Below are 25089 nucleotides of genomic sequence, written 5' to 3' on the forward strand. Positions count from 1 at the left end.
TACTAAATCTCCTCAAAAGTCTTAGCAAAGTAGAACCACTGGTGTGCCTTGTTTGTGATTGCATCAATGTGTTGGGTCCAGGATAGATCTTCTGAGATGTTGACGCCCAGGAACTTGAAGCTGCTCACCCTTTCCACCACAGACCCTTCGATAAGGACTGGTGTGTGTTTTCCCAACTTCCCCATCCCCAAGGCCACAATCAGTTCCTTGATCTTGCTGACGTTGAGCGTGAGGTTGTTGTTGCGACACCACTCAAACCAGCCACTCTCTCTCACTCCTGCAAGCCTCCTCATTGCGAAAAACTGTATCGCAAGCTTAACATCTTTGTTTTGTCAATGAAATAAATGATTCACACTGCTATATAAAGCAGGGTTTGAATCTAGGTTATGGAGGGAGCTATTTTTGTATTCTGCTTAATTGTACTTCTCTTAAAAAGACTGTTTCAATTGTCTGCCACAGTGAAATAGTGTTTCACCTGTAACCAATAAAGCTTGACACCAAGTCCTCCTGTTCTTTTAAAATCCATAAACCAATAGTTCAGTTAATATATTAACAGAGCTTTGTTTATTTAAAAATTCAATGATGCCTCCTCTCATGCATCAGACAGATTCTGACCAAGTCTGAGCAATAACTGGAAACAAAAATTCAGGTACCAGAGGGCAGAATGCATCCTTGCTCATCCCTGCTAAATGGATGCTGGAGTATCTAATCTGTATTCCTCCTGGCTTCAAATGGAACCAAATATCAGAAGTTACACTCAACAGACAAATGATACTCTAAATTCCTATTTTGTGCAAGGAAATATTCTGGATTTCTACCCTTAATAATGTCAGAAAATAGTAATGTTGCTTTTTCTTGAGATTAAAACCAAAATTGCCATAGAGTCACAGAGCACTGATACAGGCCCCTCAGCCCATTGAGTCCATGCCAACCACAGTGCCCACCCAACTAGTCCCAAATCCCTGTGTTTGGACCATATCCCTCCAAGCCCCACCCCTCTATGTACCTATCCAAGTGCTTCTTAAATGATACTATTGTACCTGCCTCAACCACTTCCTCTGGCAGCTCATTCCATATACTCAGCACCCTCTGCGTGAAGAAGTTGCCCCTCAGGTTCCTTTTAAATCTTTCCCCTCTCACCCTAAACCTATGCCCCCTAGATTTGAAAACCTCTACCCTTGGAAAAAGACTGTTACCATCCACCTTATCTATGCCTCTCGTAATTTTAAACACTTCTATAAGGTCACCCCTCATTCTCCTACATTCCAAGGAATAAAGAACTAACCTGGCCACTTTCTCCATATAACTCAGGCCTTCTAGTCCTGGCAAAATCCTCGTAAATCTTCTCTGCACTCTTTCCAGTTTAATCACGTTTTTTCTATAATAGGGCGAGCAAAACTGCCCAGCCTCATCAACGACTTGTACAACTGCAACACAATGTCCCAATTCCTATACTCATTGCCCTGACTGAAGGAAGTCACTATGCTAAACACCTTTTACACCACCATGTCTACCTGTGATGCCACTTTCAACAGACTATGCATGTACTCCTGGGTCGCTCATTCCATTACACTCCCTACCATTCATAGTACGACTTTCTAAAATGTATCACCTCACACTTACCTGAATTGAAATCCATTTGTCACTCCTTGGCCCATTTCCCTGACTGATCAAGATCCCCCTGTAATCTACAATAACCTTCTTCACTATCAACAACACCTCCTAACTTCAGGTCATCTGCAAACTTACTGATCAAGCCTTGTGCGTTCGCATCCAAATCATTTATATAAATAATGAATAACAAGGGTCCCAACACCCACCCCGCAACACACCACTAGACACCGGCCTCTATTCTGAGAAACAACCTTCAACCACCTCCCTCTGAGCCAATTTTGAATCTACCTAAATAGCTCTCCCTGGATTCCATGGGACCTAACCTTCCAGACCAGCCTACTATGCGGGTCCTTGTTGAAGGCCTTGCTAAAGTCCAGAAAGACAACATCCACTGCCCTACCCTCATCTTCCTTTTTGGTTACATCTTCAAAAAACTCTAAGAGGTTTGTCAGGCACAACATTTCATGCACAAAGCCATGCAGACTCCTCCTAATCAGACTCTGTCAATCCAAATGCTGGTAGTTCCTGTCCCTCAGAATTCCCTGTTGTAACTTCCACACCGCTGATGTCAGGCTGACCAGCCTGTAGCTTCTTGGCTTCTCCATGCTACCCTTCTTAAATAACAGAACAACATTAGCCATCTTCCAGTCTTCAGGAACTTCACCAGTGGCTAACGATGAAGCAAATATCTCCACAAGGGCCTCTGCAATTTCTTCTCTAGCCTCCCACAAACTCGGAGGATGTATTCGGTCAGGACCTGGGGATTTATCTACCTTAATGCACTGTAAGGCTGCAAATACCTCCTCCCTGGTAATATGAATGTTCTCCAAAGCATCTCCACATATTTTCCTTATCTCTTGAGCAACCACAGTCTTCTCCTCAGTAAGCACTGAGGAGAAATATTCATTAAAAATCCCACCCATCTCCTGTGGCTCGAGGCATAGGCAGCCCTGCTGATTTCTAAGGGGACCTATTCTCTCCCTAGTCAGCCTTTTACTCTCAATATAGCTATAGAACCTCTTAGGATTTTCCTAATACAGCCCCACTGGAGTGACACTCCCTTTTTTCTTTTTGTAGTTCTACCCCTATGGCCTCACTGGATGATACCCCAAGAATCTCATCTATAAGCACTGCTGTTAAGTCCTCCCTTATCAAAAAGGCAACACCGTCTCCTCACTAACCTGTTCCTCTGTCATGCCTTAAGCATGTGTATCCTGGAATATTGAGTTGCCAGTCCTGCCCTTCCCTCAGCCATGTTTCTGTTATGGCTGCAACATCCCATTCCCCAGAGCCAATCCACGTTCTGAGTTCATCCGCCTCACCTGTTAGGCAGTGTGCATTAAAATAAATGTAGTTTAACTGAGTATTATTTTCCCTCCCCTTACTGTGTCCCTGACCATCCTGATTACTTGCTCTCGTTGGCTACTGCTTTGTCCCATGACTTGTTCCTGCTCAGGATTCCCACCCCCTTGCCAATCTAGTTTAAACCCTCCTGTGTAGCACTAGCCAAAAGAACACAACAAATTGGTATCAGAATCTATAGGTTGGATAGTGAAAGCTCTAGATGGGTTTCCAGCAGCTTTGAATGAAGATCATTCATGTCTGGACATTAAGAAAAAGATCCAAGCAGATTGGTCTCTTTGTCCTCCATTGTAAAGTCATTTATTTATACCCACTAAACTCATCCCTTATTGGTCGCTTGTCAATTACTGGAAGGTTGCTGGCACTTCACATAGTTAACTCCCGAAATCTTCAAGACAAAGAGGCAGAATGATTTAAACAAAAGCACAACATTGCAGATGCTGAAAACAACAGAAAATACTTAAAAACTTAGTAAGTCACACAGGACCTCTCTGGACAGGGCAAAATTAGCCAATGACCTTTCACATAAACTAAATTATTAATTCATGGGAAGTGGCTATCGCTGACAATTGCAGCATTTATTGCTTATCTTGAATTGCCCCAGAACCAAGGAGGCAGTGAAGAGTCAGTCACATTGGCAGATCTAGATACACAAATGGTAACACACTGGCAAGGATGGCAGATTTCCTTCCCTGAAGGACATTAGTGAACCAGATGACTTTTACAATTCCATAGCATTATTGGTTATTGGCAATAGCCATGTTTTAAATTCTAGATTTAATTTCACTTTTTTGAATCTAAATCCCCCAGCCGCCATGGAGAGATTTTTCTGATCTCTGGATCAATGGTCCTGACCCTTGCCTGCTTATCCATGATGCTTACACACTAAAAACTCTAGATCAATTCAACTAAAATCAAATAAAAGGAAATTACCCAGGTTGTCACCCTTTAGTCTGCAGCCATTTCATCCCATAGAAATCAATAGGCCTTCAGGATTTGCACCATTGAAAAATGGTGGAGGTTCATCAGGTGGATCCCAGCTGAAACACTGGGAAAATCACAGAGGCTTCTTCTCCACCACTGGATTTCATTGGGAAGGGCAGTTCCCCAGGACTGAATTACTGATCCAAAACAAACTGTTTCTCTCTTTCCAAATGCTGCTTGACCTGCTGAGTATTTCCAGCATTTAAGAGTGATTTTATTAACCTAACTCATCTTGTGAATTTTATCAGCCAGCCAAGAAAAGGCAGAGAAATTGACCAAAAGTATCAAAAGATGCAATAATTTTAGCCATCCTACCAATCAAAAACATTATAAATTCACTCTGTTGAAAAGTTGGATTCTTTTCCATCTCTGCATGGCTAAGACATAATGATACAGGCAGTCAAATTTTGAAGGAAAATACTATAAGTATGGCAATTAAAAATGGTTGGGAGCAGTTTGAAAACATCTTATTGCCAAACAAGATGTCCTAGTAATGAAGGAGTATGTCATAATCTCTATTTTTGTCATGAGAAAATAAACTGTATTCATAGAATTAAATTATTCTCATCATAAATGTTCCAAGCTTAAGAAATTAATGTATTAATTTGTTCCAACTTCATTGCATATTTGAAATGTTTGAAAGTGTATTTGAAGATGACAGGAATATCAGGCTCAGGCTATATAACAGGATACCACTGTTACAATCACAGGTTCTCTATCATATTAGCAGATATACACTAGTGTGAATCATCTCATTTAAAGAATGTTCACAAATTCTATTAACTGACACCACTGAACACAAGATATTATTTATGGCAAACACCAATTTGCAAGAGCCACTTGGTTGGTCAAGACAACCCTTGCTTTCATTTTGTACACAGCAGGTGAATTAAGCAAAAGAAAGAATTGTAATTCTTTTAGTAATCTATACCAGGTACAGGTGGTCACAAGCCAACAAATGATCCATATAGTATATAAACAGACTCTCCATGAATGTTTAAGTATACTTTCCCCTTGGATGTACAAAGATTTTCAACTTGTACACAGGCATACAAGTACTCCAATTCCATCTACACAAACACAAGCATAAGCATATGATCTATATACAGAGAAAAGACACTATGTGTATACAAAACCAAATTACAGGGCATTCTGCAAATATGTGTATAAGGCTTGGGAAATGCGGTCTGCTGGTTATGACTGCACCAGACATTGAAGTCACATTCATGCCTTGCCATAACTAATAAGATATGGAGAAGATAAACCATCCCCTTGGCTGTACATGATGAATTATGTGAGAAGATCCAGAAAACAGGATTAACGTCAGTTGATAGAAACATCCATATACCACTGTGCTTTAGCTCAGGGAGCTGCAAAGGTCATGAAAAGGAATATTGATTCATTACAGGATCCATAAGTTAAAAATCTTACAAGTTTATCATAAATCAGGGAATTAAAAAGCAAAATAGTTTCAGTTAAAGTCAATTACAAAGTTTGAATTACAGAACAGCATTCTGAAACAAGGCTACAACAACAATGACATTCAGAAGCTAATTTTATCCTATATGTCAATTTTGTAATCTTGAATCACAAGCCAGCATTGTTCGAGAAATCGAGCAGGTTTTGCAAATGTTAAACATTGTCCATAAATTATATAAACATTATAAATAGACTGTTTGTGGTAAAGACATCATGAAAGAAAGGTTCAGAATCCTCAGTATGCACAATGGGCCACATGCTACATGCTCAAAGAAAGTGAGGTCTTTTCAATGAACAAAAATGGTGTGTGTGTAGAACTAGGTCACAGTCTGTTTCAGATATGGATTAGCATCCCTGTCCTAGAGCAAATGACTCCCAACTACAACGAATCGAGCAGAAATCCATAGGGATTTCAAAGCGACTGAACACTTCATCAAACACTGGTCCAATATTTGAAATATTTATTCCTGTGCTTGTAAAATAAAATGCAAAACCTTGCTAAGGCAACAAAAAAAATATTTATACAGATATGTACGTGCTATGGAATCCAGTTAATCTGTTGTAGGCATTGGCACTAATGTGGAAAATCTACCACCAAAAATTCACAGTTCTACTGACCACTGTTGGCAAAGAGCAAACTTTCACAGAATTCCCACTAAGGCTGGAATTTGCCTCTTGAACCTATACAAGGTTAACCTGGAATGTCTTTGGTACTTGCAAGCATTGCAAGATATTCTCAAACTATTTTAAAAACAGTTAAATTAAAAAAAACTTGAAGGACATTACACTACAATTGAAACCAATTAATAAATTCAAACAAACTCTATTATATCAATAAAAGGGAATTATCTTGTTTCATGCATCTGCTCACAACTCTTTCCCTCCATGGAAATTACTGGGCCTGCAGGACTTAATTATTAAAAAATAATAATTTTAAACATTAGTTTTATTAGTAGTTTGTGAATATTTTGGGGTGTTTACAAATGCCTATACCATTCATCTAAATGACAATCAGTGAGACCAAGGGCAGGTTTCACCAGCTGTCAAGGCATTCTAGAAGATGAAGGCTTCAGTTATGCCTAGAGAGAACCAGTACTGCATTAAAGATGTGCTGATCATCTAGGAACTGATTTTACACCTGAAAGGACTTCTATGGAACCTTTTCTGAGAAAGTAGACAAGGGCAAACAATTAGTGAGGTTATCCAGTTCACCAGTCAGCAGAAATTGCAGCCTAACATCTTATATGGCTACGTTAATAAGACACATAAATTACTCTGGTCATCTTGCTACATTAAAGGGGTCAAGGTAGCATTGACATAGTTATTCAGTAAAGATTTCTTTGAACAGAAACTTTAAAATTGCATCTCAACAAGCGAACTTAAAAATTCACTACCTGGTCAATTTATTGTGCGTGGTTTTTTTTTAAAATATTTGTCAATAGACAGGATTCCAAATGAAAGTAGACCCCAAGTAGTGGTCAAGCAAGTTTGCCAGGAAACAGTCAAGCTATAAAGATCCAAATACTTGCCTGATTGGCATCCAACGATCCGTGCACTTTGTGTGGATACTGGATAAGGAGAGAATAAGGCTGAAACCACTAGCTGCTATGTCTCAAGCATGAATAGTGGTTCATTGAGCAAAATACTGACAGTGAGAATACCAAACGAAGGATAGCGAGAATTATCATTTTCAGTAAAAGGAGAGCAGCTGTGGAATAAAAAGCTTGTGAGAACAGAACTTATTTAAATGGAAATACCCATCTGCTATTAAGTTTTAAAAGACTCCTAACTGGCAAAACAGTCATCTAGAAAATGGAGTTGCAAATGCTTTATTTTTCAGCAGCATGCAATTAAAAATAGCTTTTTCTCCTGCTCCATGATACCTTAAGAACCATTTCCGGGTCATTCCAAGAATTCGATCTGGCAGTTACAGATGAGATTTCCATGTTGGTTATACAAAGTGATATCAGTTCTCCCAAAGCAGCAACTCTGACCACATGATCTTGCTCCTGACCAATCATTTCCCCAAACAAACTCCCAAGGTTGCTGAGGTGTCACACTAATGGAGTGGCAACGTTCCATGATAGAAACCTATCAACCTCTCTCTGGAACAATAATAGGATAGTATTCTACCCTATCGTTCTGCCAGTGTCTTCATTCAGATAGCACTGACTGGTGCCTTTTATGTAGAGATAGTGCTGTACGAGTCCAGGCCTTTTAGGATTCACAGCTGCACAAGGTCATCTGAGTCAATCTGTAGTCTCCTGTCACTACGCTTGCTACAGCTGCTTTGGAGCACTTGGACAGACATTTAGGCAAAGGAAGATGGGCACAAAGGTAGGCTTTCATTTGTAGCATATGCAAAACAATCTGGTGCAGTCAATGAAGCCTGCAACAGCATTTTCAGGGCTTGCTGATCCCTGCCAATAGGGTGCCTTCAGAATAGAAACCATCAGTGATCTCCCTTCGGCAAAGGTGTACAGAAAACTTTCCAATTCCTCCAGTGCCTGCCTAGAATAACCCAGATATACAAATGTTTACGTCTACAGTCACCTTGTCTGCTACTGGCAGTGCATCATCTATAAGTATACCTAGGGCAAAAGGGAAGCTAGGGAGAGTAGGCCCCCTTAAAGATCAGTGTGGTGATCTATGTGTTGAACCACGGAGGATAGGTAAGTTGTTAAATGAATATTTGTCATCTACATTTACTGTGGAGAAGAACTTGGAAGCCAGTCAGCTCAGGGGAGGGAACAATGATATCCTGAAGCACATCAACAATACAAAGGAGCAGGTGTTGGAGGTCTTGAAATGCATAAAGGTGATAAATCCCCAGAGCCTGACCAAGTGTATCCCAGGATGTTATGGGAAGCAGGAGATGAGATTGCTGGGGCCCTGACAGAGATTTTTGTATCTTTGTTAGGCACAGGTAAGACTGGAGGATAGCTAATGTACCATTATACAAGAGCAGCAGGGATAAGCCAGGGAACAACAAGGCTAGTGAGCCTAACATCAATGGTGGGAAAGATACTTAAAAGGAATTCAGAGACATTGAATTTATTTGCATTTGATAAGGCAAGGATTGATTACGGATAGTCAGCAATGGCTTTGTGCATGGGAAATCCTGTCTCAATCAAATTAGTGATTTTTTTTGAGGAGGTAATCAAGAGGATTGGTGAGTGCAGGGCAGTAGATGTTGTCTGCATGGACTTCAGCAAGGCCTTGACAAAGTCCCACATTGTAGGCTGGTCCAGAATGTTAGAAGACATGGGATCCAAGGTGAGTAAGCATATCTTTACAAAATTGGCTTGGTGATAGGAGTCAGAGAATGGTAGTGCAGGATTGTTTTTCAGATTGTAGGCCTGTGACTAGTGGTGTGCTGCATCCTATGTTGTTTGTCATACATACTAATGATTTGGATCAGAATATAAGTGGCATAATTAGTAATTCTGCACGACACCAAAATTGGTGGTATTACAGGCAGGCACGGTAGTATAGTGGTTAGCGTAATGCTATTACAGCACCAGCGACCTGGGTTCAATTCCAGCCACTGTCTGTAAGGAGTTTGTACGTTCTCCCCGTATCTGCGTGGGTTTCCTCCGGGTGCTCCGGTTTCCTCTCACACTCCACAAAAAGACGTACGGATTAGGAAGTTGTGGGCATGCCATGTTGGCGCCGGAAGTGTGGCGACATTTGCGGGCTGCCCCCCCAGAACACTCTATGCAAAAAGATGTATTTCACTGTGCTTTTTGATGCACATGCGACTAATAAAGATATCTTACATCTCTTATAAATGAAGGTGATTGTCTAAGATTACAACAGGATATAGATCAATTAGAAAGGTGGGCAGATAGAATTTAACTCAGACAAATGTGAAGAGATGCATTTTGGTAAGTTAAACCAGTGCAGGACATACACAGTGAATGCGGGGCCCTGGAGAAAAGAGAGACTTTGGGGTACAAGTACATAATTCCCCGTAAGTGGCAAAAACAAGTAGACAAGGCTTTCAACAAAGCGCATGATACGATTGCCTTCATTGGCCAAGGCACTGAGTACAAGAGTTGGGACGTCATGTAACAGTTATACAAAACGTTGCTTAGTCCGCTCTTGGAGTATTGCGATGTAGTTCTGGTTGCCACACTATGGGAAGGATGTGATTAAACGAGAGAGGATGCAGAAATGATTCATGAGATGTTGCCTGGATTGGAGGGCTTAAGTTATCAGGAGAGGTTGGATGAGCTGCATTTTTTCTCTCCAGAGTGAAGAGGGCTGAGAGGTGACATGATAGGGGTATTTAAAATCATGGGAGGCAGAGATAGCGTAGATAGCCAGTAACTGCTTCCCATGGTAGGGATGTCAAAACTATAGGCATAGTTGTAAGGTGAGAGGGAGGAGGTTTAAAGGAGATTTGAGGTGTAATTTCTTTCCACACAAAGAATAGTTTGTATCTGGAGTGAGCTGCTAGAGAAGGTGGTGGAGGCAGGAACAGTAACAACATTTAACAGGCATCTGGACTGGAATGTGAATGAGCAAGGCATAGAAGGATATAGAATTAATGCAGGCCAGTGGGATTATTATAAACAGGGATGATGGTCGGCATCAATGTGGTGGGCGAAGGGCCTGTTTCTATGCTGTACAACTCTATAACAAGCTCACTAGAAGACAGTGGAGGATGAGCATGGCTACAACTTGTCCCAGTTGGTTCCAGAGAACTTTCCAAGCCAAAGGCTCTACATTTAACAAGAAACCTATCAGTGGCCTCTGCTGCTGATGGATGACACACAGACAGAAGATTTTACAAGATGTGTTATTTCATTCTCCATAGCCTTAAGTAGCTGGAGTGTGGGAGCCAAACTTAGGAAACAGAGGCTTGGTCTAAGTGAATTTCGCAGTAAATTGCCTTGCAGACTTCTAAAAATGGCAGATTCAGGGAGACCTGGATGAGAATTTTTTTTGCCTTTGCTGCCAATCTGCATCCTGCTCTCAATTCCACAGGTGACTCTTCCTTTCCCTTTCTCTACTCCTGTGTCTCCATTTCAGGAGACGGGTTTGCATCCAATATCCATCACAAGCCCATAGCTACCCTGATTTCATCTCCTCCCACTCCATTTCCTGCAAGGGCTCCATGCGATTCTCAGTTTCTCCAGCTCTGTCATACCTGTTCTGATGACAGCACCTTCCACAACAATGCCTCAGAGATGTCTTCCTCTTTCCATGCTCTGTAGTTTCTACCACCTTCAGTGTGATACCACAAAACAGACACATCTTCCCCTCTTCTCCCCTTTCAGCATTCCAAAGGAAACTTCCCCTCGATCACTCTTCCACCTTAACCTGCACCTATTTCCCTTCTCATGGCATGTTCTCATGTAGCAATACGAGATACAACACCTGCCCTTTTACCTTTTTCCTTCCCACCATCCCAAACATTGCAGGTGAAGCAATGATTCACTTGTACATCTTACAGTTTAGTGCATTACATCTGGTGCTTCTGTTGTGGAGTCCTCTACGATGCAGAAGCCAAACGCAGATCAGGCAAAGATATAGCAGAACACCTTTGTCATCTCTTCTTCCTACTAGGCACATTACATTCCTCATGACTTAAAAATGAATTCAACCATTTCAGATAACCAGCCTTTCCAGTTTGAATCAGAATTGGCTAGTTCCAATGAAAAATGATCATCCTGTATTTGTAACTGTTTCCCTCTCCACAGATGCTGTCTGACCTGCTGAATATTTTTCAGCATTTTCTGTCATTTCACATTTCCAGCATCTGTAGGCCTTTTACGCTTTTCATCAGCAAAACATCTTTCCAGTAATCACAGAATGCATGAAAAGTGCATCAGTTTGCAAGGAACTTTAAAATAACGATAACATACATCCTGAAAACTATTTTGTCACTGCAGCACAGACCAATTACAAAAAAAAGTAGAATGGCTAGAATTGTTGAAGACAAAATAATTTTTGTTTATTGGTTTTCTTCAACGATATTCAAATAAATTATTTCAATTACTGGACGAAATTAGGGATTTTGTTGTTTTATGATACACTTTCTGGAATCTAGATTACATGTCAAAACCCCAGTCAGAAAAATGCAAGGTTTAATTAAACCAGTCTTATTTCCACCTCTCCCAAACCTTAGGGACTACTTTACAACTGACTCCCCACCATTCAACCTTCTATAACCTTCTGATACTATATAGGTGGTATCGTAGACAGTGAAGAAGATTATCAAGAATTATAGGGTGATCTTGAGCAGCTAGGTAAATGGGCCAAGGATTGGCAAATGGCTTTCAATTTGGATAAGTGCACTGTTGCATTTTGGGAAGCCAAACTAGTGTAAGGACTTGTACAGTGAATGGTTAGATTCTAGGGAGTGTTGAGCAACAGAGGGACCTAGGAGTACCAGTACATAGTTCACTGAAAGCAGCATCACAGGTAGACAAGGTGGTGAAGAAGGCGTCCAGCATGCTGGCCTTCATCAGTCAGGGCACTGAGTTTAAGAACTAGGATGTAATGTTGCAGTTGTACAAGACAGTGCTAAGACTGCACTTGGAGTACTGTGTACAGTTTTGATCACCCTGTTATAGGAAAGACATGATTAAACTGGATGGAGTGCAGAGAAGATTTACAAGGATGCTACCGTGATTCAAGGGCCTGAGTTATAGGAGGAGGTTGGGCTGGCTGAGACTTTATTCCTGGGAATACAGGAGATTGAGGAGTGACCTTGTATAAAATCATGAGGGGTATAGACAGAGTGATGCACATAGCCTTTTTCACAGGGAAAGGGAACCAAAAACTAGGAAACAGTAATTTTAGAAGTGAAAGGAATGCAAGGGGCAACTTCTTAACACAGAGGGTGGTGCACGTATGGAATGAGAGGCCAGAGAAAATGGTTGAGGTAGGTACAGTAACAACATTTAAAAGACATTTGGGTAAGTACATAGATAGGAGAGGTTCAGAGGGATATGGGCCAAAGATGGGCAAATGGGACTAGGTTGGTGGGAGAGTTGGGCTGAAGGGCCTGTTTCCATGCTGTATTGCTCTATGACCTTCAGGAAGCATCTCTTGTTTATTAACTGGCATTATTACATAGACAGTTAGCCTGCCTCTGAAAGCTTAATTGATCAAACACAAAAAATACTCAAATATTAATGAAAAAGGTTAATCCCAAAACAGACCCATAATTGTTCTGCATTCTTGAAGCAGCTCAAAGTTCTACACATGAAGATCAGGCAACAGTCTTTAAATATAACCCACTTTGTACAAGATTTAACAAGCATCAATAAAATGTATTGTTTCTGAAAACAATACATTTTATTGATGCTTATTTGAACATGAAGGATATGACAAACTTACTCGGAAATAATCACTGCATGCCGCCAGCACTGCCTTGTGGGCATGGAATTTTTGATCCTCAGCAACCAGAATGACATCACAGAGTATCCCATCTATCCTCTGCTGATTCAGAGCTGCCAGAACAGCATCCTTATGAGACTTTGATTGGCAGAGCCTGTGACCCGTTAGCATTTCTTGAATGCTGTAAGCAAACAAAAAGACATAAGCAAAATTTACCCAAAGCAAACCAGCAAAGTGCTCCACTCAAATATGAAAAAAATGTCCTGTGCCAAATTCTGCACAATAAAGAGAAACAGCAAGCCTTTTCAATTGACACAGAAGCTCCCTCTCTAATGAATAATTGGAAAATAATGGAACCACCATTCAGTTAGTGTGGGCCACATGCTGGATTAGAAGCAAAGCCTTGAAAATCTCATGACTGCTTGGCTCACAACTAAATCCTCTAGATTGAACCCGAGGTGATGCAGAGAATAGATAGCTATTTTGTACACAGCGTGCATTAGAACTATTTTTAAAGAGTTCAACATAAACCATCGATAAGCAGCTTAAAAATGAAACTAGAAACAAATAAATTGACTAAATTTCCTACATCTTCCCAGCTGTGCAATGCAATTTGCTGACAATATTTCAATCTTGCAATCTGACAAAATCTTTGAATGCATCAATTGAATTAAACAATTAGCAGCTCAAGGTAACATCACATGCACTCAATGGACAGATGCACAGTACCTGAGGCACATTTCAGATGGCATATTCCAATCCAGACCAAGCTGCTATCGGTGCAAAAGATGTTGAGATGTGCAAGAGGGATCCCAGCTGAAAATGCAACAATGGGACAACAATGTATGAGCATGGGTAGGCTTGGCTTGACTTGAATTAATTTGTGCAAGCATGGAATCATCCAACACTGAACCAGGATCATTACAAACAGTCAATGGAAGAATGCCCTGTGCTAAGATTATGCAACTCCTGCTGTTAGGTTTTGCATGCTATAATATGTCCTGCATTATCTAATAAAGAAATTACTTTGCTCTCAGAATCAGTATATTCATTCCTGTACAAGGTATTTTATAATATATATATACCAGCTGACTTGCATAGAACTGCTAAATAATTACAGAACTTTACAGTGTTACATTATTATTACAGTGTTCAACTGATACATTTACCACACTGTGGTAGTGCACTTGGCAAATTGGACAAAATGCTGTTTTACATGGAATACACCACATATAAATGAATAGGCAAGGAACATCAGTGTGTAACCCAGCTTGCATATTTAGATATCTTTGCTAATATGTCCTAATGGACACATTTTGAAATTAAAAGCAACATTATTTCTGGTAGGATAGTAGCCTCTCGTAAATACCGAGCTGGACCCAAGTATACAGCACTAAATGACTTGGTGGCTTGCTCCTTTTATGTTTAAAAGAACACATTTCTTGAGTGAAATGACAGCAATGCACAATAGACAGATTAATTGATAGGTACCACAGAAAGCAGAGGTTGCAACGATATGGTAGCCCGAGACAGTGTCTTGGGAAGCGATGGTGCCAGTGGCAATCATTCACAGTTTGTGATGAAATCAAAGATGATAGTTTGCCAACATCTGTAACTTATTCAAGCTTGGAAGGGCAAGCAGTCTTCTGGGCCGTTGTTCACAGTAAGCTGGATAATACTCCGTTTTAAAAGGCTGAAAATCAAATACGAAAATATATTATTCTGTTACCCTTTCAAGCCACAAAGTCTACAAAGTCTAACTGCAACATGAATGCTGAACAAAGGTAAAGTTAAGTACCTCTTTCCACTCTGCAGATGAGAAACTTAAACTTTATTTCTTTTCTTCCCTCACCTCTCATTCAACCAGGTTTGACAAGTATGATTGACCAAATCAATCTACTAATAATATATTGCATGTAGTAATGTCCCTTTTACAACATACCTAGTTCAGGTTCATACTAGAAAGAGACTTAAACAATCTGGGCAATTGCCAGAGGTATCTTTAATCATAATTTATCATCTCAAGAAGTCCCAACTTCACTCCAGATTCGAGTCTCTGCAATCTGATTGTGTATTGACTCAACACTAAAGAAACACTATCCCAAGTCATAAACAACATTGTGTTAGCATGGTGCATGATTCCTCCTTGATCTCTCCAGCCTTTGATACAGTGAAATGCATCATCCTTCTCTCAAGCCTTTCAACCACTGCCAAGCTCAGTTTCACTGTTCTAATTTCTAATTACAATGGCCCTCTTTCCAAATATCTCATCAAATGTTCTGCATTTTGTGCCCTGCTTTCATACATTTCTCTCTCTCACCACTTCCCAGTTATGCCTATCACCCTACACTCACAACTTAAAAACAAGTTCAGCCTGTGGGCTAGATTGTGCTCTACCCACAAACTACAGCTCAAACTGTGTCTCCATCCTATCTATCTATTCCACATTGGCTCACTGTCACAAAATGCCATCTTCACCATCCCATCTCCCATCCATCCAGAAAGAGAAGAAATTGCAAGTGTGAAAAATAAAACAGTGCAACACTTTTAACAATCATCTGTAATCTGTCTTGATTAATCATTCAAATCAAGGATTGTGAACCTCTAGACTTCATCTCAGCAGTTGAGAGAAGCTCTAAACATTTGTTGCTAGATAAATACAGTGCCTCTGATTCACTTTACATTTTTTAATAATTGGAAGAATTTTATAAAATATGCAAATTGTTCCTTTCTATCTTGGAAGTAAGGTACATGGTTATGTGGCCCCTCTTGAATAAGTTCATGGTTGAAATGTAACCAAACTTGTTTACATGAACAAATGCCAATAATTAGTCATAACCTTAATACAAAATAATTTAGCAAAATAAGGGACTCATTTAAGTCTTGACTGTCATAGTCATAGGGAGATACAGCATGGAAACAGGCCTTCAGTTCCCGAGTCCGCACTGTCCAGCAGCCACCCATTTATACTAATACTGTCATTTAATATCTTGGAGGGAAAAAAAATGACAACCACCAGAATCTAGTTGTCATTGTTACATACATTAAGGGCTAGAATCTCTAGTTTTATACCCAGATTAGATCAAAATCAACTAGAAAATTTAACATAAAATACATTCCACCTAAAATAATCACCCACATTGCCCATGATCTTTACACCAGTTCAGGATTCAGTTGATCCAAAACAGACCTTGCCCAAAGGCCACAGCTCCAGGTTGCAATTCCAAAATTCCACAAACTAAGAAAACACTTTAAATAATAAAATAGGAACTGTTGGAATGACTGAGCAGATCAGGCAGCATCTGTGGAAAAGAGAAACAGATTTACTGTCTCAGGCTGAAGGTGCTTCATCAGAACTGGAAAAGAGAGTAAACAAGTTGGCTTTAAGTTGCAAAAAGTGTGGTGGAGGGAGGGATAGGACCAAGGGAATTTCTCTGTTTCAGTGAGGTTAGGATTACCATGCAGGTCAGCTATTGATGAAGTAATGCAGTTGATGTGCTAAGAAGGGCAGTTAGAGAGAAATAACATGAATAAAGAAAGTTAAAAGCTGCAAGATGAGGACAATTAGAGAGAGAAAACACAAACAAAGGAACATAAACGTAATGAAATGCAGAGCTGTAGGGAATCTCTTAAACCTTGAAGGAGGGAGAAAAACTGAGCCAATTAGAAGCACAGTAGCATAGCGGTTAGCGCAACGCTATTACAGCGCCAGCGATCGGGGTTCGATTCCCGCTGTCTGTAAGGAGTTTGTATGTTCTCCCATGTCTGTGTGGGTTTCCTCCGGGTGCTCCGGTTTCCTCCCACATTGCAAAGACGTACGGGTAAGTTAATTTGGGTTTAAAATGGACGGTGCGGACTCGTTGGGCCGGAAGGGCCTGTTACCAGGCTGTAAATAAAAATTTATTTTAAAAAAATGGATAACTTACTGCAGAACTGACTAGTTCTGATACAGAGAGAGAGAAGCTGAAGCTGTTGAACTTAGCAAAGACTTCAAAAGTTCCCAGGTGCTGTTCCTTAAGCTTATCAGATCTCAATAAAGTAGTGCAGGGAACGACAGACAGATAAAAGTGGATGGAGAAATGATATGGCATGAAACACGAAGCTCAGTAATCAACCAAACTGTTTGGTTTCTCCAATGTAGGGGAAACAACATTAGTGCACTAGAATTCCAAGTGAATCGTTACTTCACTTGGAAGGACTGTTTGAAACCACCTATAGTGAGAAGGAAAAAGGTGAAAGGACATCTCCTATGGCTGCCTGGGAAATTGCCGTAAGAAGGGGAATGGTTGGTAGAGCTGGATGAGAGGACCAGGGAGATGCGAAATGTGATGTTGAAAGGGGAGGAGAGGGGAGGGGAGGGAAAGATGTATCTGATGATAGAATTTCATTGATGTTGGTGAAAATTGTGAAGGATAATCTATTGAATGTAGAAGCTAGTGGGGTGCAAGGCGAGGACCAGAGAAGCTCTATCCAGAAGGAGAGAGGGTGAGAGCAGAGTGTGGGAAATACATGAGATGTGGTCAAGGGCTCTATCAACTATAATAGAGGGGAAGCCACAATTCAAGGAGGAAGAAAACATCTTAGGAGGCACAAGTATAGAAAGTCTCGTCTTTGGAGTAGTTACAACAGAGACAAAAAAAACTGGGAGACTGAAATGGCATCCATACAGGGAGCAGGGTGGGGGAAAGTATAGCTGAGATAGCTGTGGGAGTCTGAGACTTTGTAATGGATGTTTGTTGCTACCCTGATGTTCAGGGCATAGAAGCACTAGACATTTCAAAAATGTATTCAGATCAAAAAATACCGACAAGCAAATACCAATGAAAATGTTAAAAGGACAATGCATATTGAATCAGTTAAGTCATTCATTTTTTTAAATTTAAAATTAGGATCAAAAAAAGTGGACACCTCAATTAAAATAGTTCTTTTTTGATTACAGGAGTAGTTATTCTTTATTAATGAGTCTAAACCTGGACACCACTTCTAAGTTCATCAAAGATTACTGTTTAATAGCAAGAAAACATACTATTATGCTCCAATACAGTCGAATTGTGATAGCTCATGGTAGGTTTTCAACTTGGTTATTGTGCAAATGGATTTCTGCAGTAGCTTGAAGAATAACATTCAGAATTTTAAGAGTATTTTGCAAAGTGGAGCTCTCTGTGTTCACGTATGTGTTTCTTAAAAAAAATTGAGCGAAAGACCATCATTCCACCAACATAAACCTCTTCCAGTAATGCAGACAAAGAAAATACCCTAGATCAAACATTGTGTACGTCACTATTCACCAGATTACTAAGAAGCACACACATAAATATTAAGTTTAGCTACATTAACAGAACACATACCTACATAATTGAAATTCAGTACTCTTCTGTGCTAATACTAGCTGTTTCAGCAAAATATTAGCAACTTTGTATTAGGATAATATTAGGATCTGTTCTGGGACCCCTGCTCTTTGTGATTTTTATAAATGACTTGGATGAGGATGTGGAAGAGTGGGTTAGTAAGTTTGCTGATGACACAAAGGTTGTTGGTGGCATGGATAGTGTAGAAGGTTGCTGTAGATTACAACAGGATATTGATAGAATGCAGAGCTGGGCTGAGAAGCGGCAGATGGAGTTCAACCTGGTAAAGTGTGAAGCGATACACTTCAGGAAATCGAATTTGAAGGCAGAATACAAGGTTAATGGCAGGACTCTTAGCAGTGTGGAGGAACAGAGGGATCTTGGGGTCCACATCCATAGATCCTTCAAGGTTACCACACAGGTCGATAGGGTTGTTAAGAAGGTGTATGGTGTGTTAGCCTTCAGTAATCGGGGTACTGAGTTTAAGAGCCACCAGGTAATGTTGCAGCTCTATAGAACTCTGGTCAGACCACACTTAGCGTATTGTGTTCAGTTCTGGTCACCTCATTATAGGAAGGATGTAGAAGATGCAGAGAGGGTGCATAGGAGATTTACTAGGATGTTGCCTGGATTGGAGAGCATGTCTTATGAGGATAGGTTGAATGAGCTAGGGCTTTTCTCTTTGGAGAGAAGGAAGATGATAGGCGACTTGATAGAGGTGTACAAGAGGCATAGATCAAGTGGACGGTCAGAGACTTTTTCCCAGTGCGACAATGGCTAACATGAGGGGGCATAAGTATAAGGTGATTGGAGGAAGGTACAAGGGGGAGGTAAGAGGTAAGTTTTTTTTTTAAAAAACACAGAGAGTGGTGGGTGTGTGGAACGCACTGCTGGCAGAGGTTGTGGGGGCAGATACATTAGGGACATTTAAGAGACACTTAGATAGCCACATGAATGATAGAGAAATGGAGGGTTATGTAGGAGGGAAAGGTTAGATCAATATCAGAGCAGAATAAAGTGTCAGCACAACATTGTGGGCCAAAGGTCCCGCACTGTGCTATAATGTTCTACTTAGCCTTTCAGCAACATGCCTGCTCCTCAAGGAAGTAATTCCAATGTTGGTTATTTGCTGAATGATAACGTGCTGTTACCAAAGTAAACGCTGACTACGGGAAGTTATTTGCTCAGACGCAGAACTATATCTCAGTCAAGCATATTCATATTAAAAGTTACTCATTTTATACCAGCAAGTTTGTTTTCTAGTACATTACAGATGGCATAAAAGAGATAACAAATAGAAACAGATGCTTCACAAATCAATCCTCGTGGTAACTAAGAATAAAGACCATCAGATTCAAGCACAAGGTTCCCATAACACCTTACAGCAACCTGTCCTGAATGGTGGTTCTGCATATGAAATTGGGTGCATCAAGCTTCCTATACCATTTAATACATGATGCGGAGGATGAATCCTAAAAATAGTACAATGCTTGGGAAGCATAATTTCCCTGGGGCCCCTTCCATGTAATACAGCCAGCAAACCAAATCCACACTGCCTGATCAGTTACATAATACCATATTCAGCAACCACAAACCACCCTGCTTCTGAGCTGATCATTCAATAGGAGGAACCATTGTATGAGTAGTTCACATTTATTACAGCTATTATGCACAACTTGAAGTCAGCCTGTAGCTCTTAACAAGAGCTACAGTGTGACTGAGAAAAGTTCTGCCAGCTTTCTACAACTAAAGCTGACCTGGAAAGCATTCAAGAATAGCAGAAGCAGGAAGAGACTTCACAGAGTTGCATTTGGAGCAGATAATGGAGAGAAGAATAAAATGTTCTGTTTCTGCAGGAGGCCAGCAGACCCTTCGAGCACACTCTCAGAAAGTAGTGAGGTAGACAGCCATCGAGGTCAATACCAGGAGTCAAGCCCAAGATTTTGTGTACGCTGTCGTGTTTAATGACCTCAGGAGTGGCCAGGGTCAGAGAATCTATCTCCAGCCACCAAATGGCCCCACACAACTATTCAATGCGCTAGGTTCCCAGCGCTCCTCTGCCAATAACGTCCATTAGGATTCACGTCCAACTTCCAACCTTCACACATTTAGCAACGAATCAAGGCTCACATCGGCATTTCACAAATCGGAACACACCCATCTATTCAACTATGCAGCCAGAGTACATACCCAATCACAGACACACCCCTCAATCGCACACATCTCTCTCACAGGAAACAGTAGGACACTAAACATCGTTGGCAAGGAGGGACAGCTACAGTGCCTTACCCCATAACAGGAGACAGTGCTCACCACCACCAGTTCATAGCCAGCAATCAAGCTGAAACCATACGAGAGAACGACATGGTATTCTCATACCCAACTAATCCTCTTCCTGAAATCCCACTTCCCAATCAGCCCATGTCCTCTTTGAATTACAATCTGCAAACAGAGTAAAAGCGCACCAGATACTCTTAGCCCTGCCCTCACCACAGACCTAGGTTTGGGTCCATTTCCTTTCCAATAGCTGAGAACTGTGACCCGAGACCAATGGGACACTATGTGCCCTCTGGTCATTCTCCCAATCATTCTGCACTCCACGGAGTATGTCTAATTATTCTCTGGAGTTCTCAGAAAAGTCTTAAAGTTAAGATGGTTCTTCAGCACCTAGCATACTATTCCCCATAAATACAAGCAACTTTAAAGAACTCAGGAGAGACTTGTACATCCATAGCAACACCCAGCAGAAATCAATCAGCAACAGGAAAGCAGTTTAAAAGGCATTGATGGGTCCCGTCTCTGCAAAACAGATTCAGCTGTGCAAGGTCAAGTGAAGTCCTTAAGAAGAACATGGAGCTTCAGTTTGACAGTACTGGCTAAAATTAGTGCTGCAAACTAATTAATATCAAGATCGGTCTACTCTGTTTAGAGCAGTTGGTGGCGCGGGTGGGGGGTGGGGGGAGGTGGGGCGAATGTTGATGAGAAATTGTAGCTCATAGGCCAGTGCCTTTTACAATATAATGACCATCATGTAAGGCATATATATGAGCCTGTTCTTTCAAGACTACAATGTGCTATAATAAGGGAATTTTGAGGTATATTACTAATTATTACTAATTGATTGTTATTGCTATTTAAAAGTTATTTCTAGATTGGCACCTGCATTTAACCCACCAGCTCCTGCTCTTGCAGAAATGCCAAGTGAAATCATTTTCAACTAATCCAAGACACATAGCACTGGACAGATTAAAGCAAAGCAGCTTTAAGCTACATTTGGTGACTTCAGATCCTCAGAATAAAAATAATGCTTTCCTGGAATTGTAAATCTATTAAAATACCATGAACTCAAGTCCAGGAGACAGAGAGGAATGAGATCTCCAGAAGATAATGTTTCACATGCAGAGAAAGCAATTGCGTGATCATGTTGAATGAGGTAAATACTCGGGTAATTTTCCTACACTCAACAAAAACATTTTTAAATACTAATGACAGTTAAAAGGATTTTGCAGATACATTTTGTTATTTTACTCATTTCTATTTGCTCTGGTTTAACACCTCTAATCACCAGCCTCCACATTCAACACATCAAACTTAAATTTCCAGCACTTTGAACATGCTATCACCACCAAGCACACTTTACCTTCCCTGCCCCTAATCCTTTCATTATTCCAAGAGGACCAGGACTCTGATTCACTCCTCCATCTCCACCAAATTTCTATTCTCCTTCCCACACTACCACAGGAGATGAAACACATGCCCTTCCACCTCTTCCTGCCCAGAGCTCCAAACATTCCTTCTGGGTGCCTTCAACCAGGACTCCTCGATTTCCCACACTTTTGCTCTCACTTCCTCTCAATTCAACCAGAATAAGAATAGGGTTTTCCAAAGTCCTCAGCTTCTACAAATCAATGGATCATTCTCTGTAATTTCTGCAATCTCTGATGGGATTCCCCAACCAGACACATCTTTCCCTCCCTTTTCAGAATTCCAAAGGAATCATTCCCTCTGCAAGTCCCCAGTCCACCCTTTCGTATCCACTGATCACTTCCCTTCTTGCAGCACTTTCCCATGCAACCAGCAAAGATGCAAATACCTGCCCTTTTGTCTTGTCCCTTGCAGGGACCCAAACAGTCTTTCCTGGTAAAGTAGCACTCCACTTGCACATCATCCAATATGGTATACTGCATCTGGTGCTCACAGTGTAGTTTCCTCTGCATTGGAGAAACCAAATACAGACAGAGTGGCCACTTAGATGCAAGGGTGACACCGAGCTTCCAGCCTCCTATCACCTTAATACTTCATCCCACTTCCTCTCTAACCTGTCTTCTTAGTCCTAAATTCTCCAACAATGCACAATGCAAGCTGAAGAGACAGCAGCTTATCATCCTTCTGGAAACTGATGTTCAATTTAACAATTTCAGGTAATCTCTTTTATTGTCTTTCCATGAACATGGCCGTACCTTTGTTTAATTTTTCTCCTCTGTCCCTACCTGCCGGTTTTTAAAATATATTCCCTCTCTTATCCGTACCTTCCCCTCTTTGCAACTTAAAACATACTTGTCATTCCACCTTTCCAGTTCCGATGAAGGGTCCTCGACTGGAAACGTCAACTCTGAATTACCAGCATTTTCCATTTTTGTTTCGGAAATCCCGGTCACAGAGTGCCCTACCCCACTGATAAAGTTTAAGACATCCCATATACCAGGACACCTCTTGCCACTTATGCAGGAGGAGGACTTCGTTCCCTAGTGAAAGCTGGCTCTGACAATTGGGCGCAATGTCATTTGCAGAGCACGTATTTGCAATACAATTTTGTTATAGAGATGTCAAATGTGCATTGCACTTTGATTGATATTATTGTAATACTCCCAACAGCCTTCCTGTGTTTGTGCATCATTCTCACAGAGGAACACAAAGGAATTTCCAGGACTGTGTAGTTTGAGACCAGCTCTCAGGTAGAACTCAATATTCTGTCTGGTCACTGAGCAGAAACTTTACCACTGTTGCTCCATAGATTTTTTTCTGGGATACATCATCTCTAGCATTTCCTGTTTTTATTTCAGATTTCTGAGATCTGCAAATTTTTTGCTTTTAAAATTAAAGCTCATTACAATATTGTGCATTTGTATGAGATTAATTGTTGTCAATTCAGCCTAATGGAAGTATAAAATTGATAGGTTTTCATAGAACACTGTTATAAAGCAGCCTGGAAATGCTGACACCGTCAAATTTATTAAGTCATATCAGCATTTCATGAAAGTATCCTCTTTGTCTTATCTAAGCAAATAGATTTGTCTTTCAAATAAGGTGTTGAATTTACTTTATAGTTTCAGTGGCCTAGAGATCAGATTACAGGATCTCTCACAAATGAAGACTAATCTATAAATTTATTGTTTAAAGTAGATTACATTCAACCAAACATGGATTTGCAGTAATTCTGATGCTAAAATAGATAAGATATTTATTTATTAGTCACATGCACATCAATACACATAGTGAAATACATCTTTTTGTGTTACTAAGAATGTGCTGGGGGCAGCCCACAAGTGTCACCATTCTTCCGGCACTAACATAACATGCCCACAGCTCCTAACCTGTATGTCTTTGGAATGTGGGAGGAAACCAGAGCACCCGGAGGAAACCCACACAGACACAGGGAGAATGTACAAACTCCTTACAGGCAGCAGCGGGAATTGAACCCAGGTTGCTGGCACTGTAATAGCATTAAGCTAACCGCTATGCTACCGTGCGACCAGCAGATTTTCTAGAGCAGATTTGTGGATATACTTGGTTGAAAAACAAGCATTGGCCTCAGAAAGGTGAGAGTGGAATCCTTCTGCAGTTATCTTGAAAATAATATATGTTAAAAAAAATCAGCAACCAATTCAACATCATGGATACAAGTTGGCACTGAAAACAGCCAGCTCTAATTTACAACCCCATCTCATTAGAACCCTCCTTCTTTAAAGACCATTTAACTGACACACAGCACATGGTTATCAGTAATTCCCACCATCTAACTCTCAGCATAAGCAAAGCCACCATTTTATTCTTTATCACAAACAATATTCCCTGAGCATTATTGCATTCCCCGGGCACCAACTCCCACTGTTCACTTGGATATCTGCTCAAAAGTGAACTAGACTGCTCACAATCCTGGGATTATCGTCCTTCAGATGGGCTATGGACCACATCCTAACCATCATGAAGACTGCCTATTTGCTGACATTATCTGACTCTGCCTTTGTTAACAGTATTTGACTATTCCAGTGCACCTATAGCTATCCTCCAATCTACTCCTTTAATTTGACATCATGCAAAACTCCACAGCCCTTGCCTGATCCTGCACATGATCATCCCCATGATCACTAACCTACGATGACTCATGACTATGCAAACCTCCATTTCAAAATTCACAACCTTGTTTTCAAATCCCTCCACGGCTTCATCCCTCCCTATTCCAATCTCCCCTTCCTCCCACCCTTGCCACCTTGAGATATGCAAGCTCCTCCTTGTGATCCCCAAATTTAACCTCCATGCAGCCATGCTGTGAGCTGCCAATGCACCTACTCTGGAATTCCTTTCTCAACCTCTCCACCTTTCATTCTTTCTTCAAGATGCTTCTTAAAACATTTCTCTTTCAGAAAGACTTTGTTTAATATCACCTTTGGACTCTGTTCCCAAACATCACTCTGGAGACGGACATGGAGACGTTTTGCAAAATTTAAAAATGTGCTACAGTATATAAATTCAATTTGCTATTTTTGTTCGAAATTACTTATAAATTAAACAGTGTTATAGTTACCAATAACCCATCCCAGGTCAGAGATAGCTTTATGTAGCTCATTTAGAGTTCGGGAGATTTCCAAGATTAAACCATGCCAAATCTCTCTCAGTTCTTCCACCCCAATAAAAACTATAGTGGAATTCTTTTCCTTTGGTCAAATAT

General features: G+C 40.6%; 1 protein-coding gene across 7 annotated transcripts in view; it reads right to left on the minus strand.

Moving 5' to 3' along the window:
• Positions 1-25089, minus strand: part of klhl32 (kelch-like family member 32) — a 178322-nt gene that overhangs the window by 139670 nt on the left and 13563 nt on the right. For 6 of the 7 annotated variants that reach the window (XM_052024803.1, XM_052024802.1, XM_052024800.1 and 3 more), the window contains exons 1-2: positions 13522-13544; positions 12793-12973 (exon numbers count right to left, since the gene is read on the minus strand). In XM_052024803.1, the coding sequence (XP_051880763.1) occupies positions 12793-12973; positions 13522-13544 (204 nt within the window). Of the gene's footprint in view, positions 1-12792; positions 12974-13521; positions 13609-14283; positions 14486-25089 lie in introns of those variants that run through there. The other variant, XM_052024799.1, reaches the window with a different exon arrangement.

The sequence above is a fragment of the Pristis pectinata genome, chromosome 10, assembly GCF_009764475.1.
Source record: "Pristis pectinata isolate sPriPec2 chromosome 10, sPriPec2.1.pri, whole genome shotgun sequence".
NCBI lineage: Eukaryota > Metazoa > Chordata > Chondrichthyes > Rhinopristiformes > Pristidae > Pristis > Pristis pectinata.